The following is a 2597-nucleotide window of genomic DNA, read 5'->3' as shown; positions in this document are numbered from 1 at the left end:
ACACACACTATACATACATTTTTCTATTGTGTTATTGACTGTACGTTTGTTTATGTGTAACTCTGTGATGTTGTTTTTGTCGCACTGCTTTGCTTCATATCTTGGCCATGTCGCAGTTGTAAATGATAACTTGTTCTCAACTGGCCTACCTGGTTAAATAAAGGTTAAATAAAAAATAAATACATAAAAACACAACGACAGACTTGGATACAGAATGAGCACTCAGATTAACAATATTTAATAAAAGTATATTTTTTTAATTAACTTAACATTTTGATGAAGAGCAACAACAGGCACGATTCTCAAATAGATAAATAAATACATTCATAAATAGGCCTACATAAATAAATAACCTTGATAAATAAATAAATACTTGTATAATATTGCTGTTTGACATTGCACATTGCATGATTGTAGAATAGAAGGCTTTTAAAATCAAGCACAATTGTAAAACACAATAGTAAAAAAGATCTGCAAGTTCAAATTCATGTTCTGATGGACCACAGAAGGCTATCAGAGTTGTGTTTCAGAATGAATTCTAGGGTGTACAGGAGTTCTTTTCGAACCACTTCCCAGGCGCAGTAACTGAAATTCTGTGAAAATAAAAATAAACTGTTAGGGCAATGTAGGGTAATATTGTCCTATGTAGAGATATTATCAAAACAATGTGTCTATTTGTTTTCAACCTATATTCTACCTTTTCTGTTAGGACTGCTGCAATGTTCCCAAAGTACGTCTTCAGGCCCTCTGCCCTGATGGGATAATCACTTGTATCCACACTGCCCATCATCTGACAGAAAGAAAGAAAGATGCAGGCGATGAATAATAATTAAAATGCATCCATTGTAGTGTATTTGCTTGTACCCTACTTTTTATTTTAGGACAGCCGCGATGTTCATAATGTACGTATTCTGCGCCTTTGCCCTGACTAGATAATCACGTGTATCCACACTCCCCATCATCTGACACAAGAAGTAAATAATTAAAATGTCACCATAACACACTTAAACAGTTAAGCTATCTGTATTGGCATAGGTAGGTACTCACACATTTGCTCTCTTCAGTCTGACGGTAGATAATGTTCTGAAAATACTCCAACTTCTGTTGGTCCCACATCGTCGGCATTTCGTCGGTTCCAAACAATGTGTCGATGTTCTTCAATGTCTCATAAATAGCCTTAGCACCACTGCTGCTCAACTGAAACGGACAACAGCAATAATTTCAAATAACATAAATGGCAGTTCAAAGTTTTCTACTTTCTAATCGTAACGGTTGCAAATACTCTTTCATGCTGTAAAGAACACTTGGATATGCTCGCGTGCCCTTACCTGTGGCGCGCCGGAGGTTGCAAATGCGGTGGCTGGGAATGACATGACGACATTCTCCTGCAGGCACTCTAGAGGAAAATTACCCCCCTGAAAGAAAGAGAAAACACATGTTTCACGTTGAGCTATTCAGTTAAACATAGTTAAACAATACATCTCAAGTCAAAAGTAATTTAAAAAATGTACCATGTCTCTCAGTAGGTTGTGGGTTGTTCGCACCAGCTGTCCTTGTAGCTGGCAAGGCATGGGCATCGATAAAACTTGCACGAGGCAGAGGAAGGCGCTCATCCAAGTGATAGTCTGAATTGCCATTCTTAGGGTAGTTAGATGATCTGCTGAAGATGGTCATTGTTAGTTGAATACAATCCTGAAAATAATTTATTGAAGCCTGAAGCAATGATCAAATGATAGCATGTTGTTGACTTACCTGTTGCCAGTATATTGCAAATTTCCTCCAGTCAGAATGTGGTTTGTGTTCTGAATCCATATCTGCGGATTAACTTAAATAGTGAGGATTGAAAGGATGTACAAAAAGTGAATTAATTATTAAGAGCTAAATTAAGAGTTGAAATGAATGAATTTGGGAAAGTTTTGCCAAGTGAACCGCAAGACCGGATTTCTCTTTTCGTGTGCTCCCCTTCCCTCTCATCATGTTTCGAGATTTCCTTCAAAGGAGGCACATTGTCCTAAGTAGGTTTAAAAAATGTAACTCATAGGCTCAAACGTTGCGAAGCAAGACAGGGAGAAGGAGAGAGAGTGAGAGAGAATATCGACCCCTTAACTTTACAATGAATGCACAATGTTTGTTAATCACAAAACTGCTATTTGCTTGTGTGTGTGTGTGTGTGTGTGTGTGTGTGTGTGTGTGTGTGTGTGTGTGTGTGTGTGTGTGTGTGTGTGTGTGTGTGTGTGTGTGTGTGTGTGTGTGTGTGTGTGTGTGTGTGTGTGTGTGTGTGTGTGTGTGTGTGTGTGTGTGTGTGTGTGTGTGTGTGTGTGTCTGTGTCTGTGAGAGAGGGAGGGATGAATATTTAATATGATCTCGTTCTGTTTGCATCTTCTGTCTTTAATCCCATTCATGTCTATACATTTGAATTAAAATGTTGATAATAACTGATGATCAAATAGAAATCAACCAGCATTTTATGACGTCTGTATCTGAATAAACAGGCTAACATGACCATTTTACTATTTATTACTTACGAGAGACTAAATAAACCAATGTGCTAACGTGTTGTGATAACATTATCGTAGGCTTAGTAGAAAAATACCTCA

The 2597-nt window shown here is 37.8% G+C and overlaps 1 protein-coding gene across 1 annotated transcript; it reads right to left on the bottom strand.

The window, feature by feature from the left end:
• Positions 1 to 485: 485 nt before the first annotated feature.
• On the bottom strand, positions 486 to 1637 carry LOC139565326 (interferon alpha-17-like). The gene is made up of 5 exons (XM_071385551.1): positions 1512 to 1637; positions 1329 to 1415; positions 1048 to 1197; positions 698 to 790; positions 486 to 593 (listed from the first exon to the last, which is right to left on the bottom strand). Exons 1-5 carry the CDS (start codon positions 1635 to 1637, stop codon positions 486 to 488), a joined length of 564 nt encoding a protein of 187 aa, XP_071241652.1.
• Positions 1638 to 2597: the final 960 nt, after the last annotated feature.

This window comes from Salvelinus alpinus, chromosome 36, assembly GCF_045679555.1.
Source record: "Salvelinus alpinus chromosome 36, SLU_Salpinus.1, whole genome shotgun sequence".
NCBI classification, from domain to species: domain Eukaryota; kingdom Metazoa; phylum Chordata; class Actinopteri; order Salmoniformes; family Salmonidae; genus Salvelinus; species Salvelinus alpinus.
Note: the sequence above shows the minus strand (reverse complement) of the source record. Positions and strands in the feature narration are given on the sequence as shown.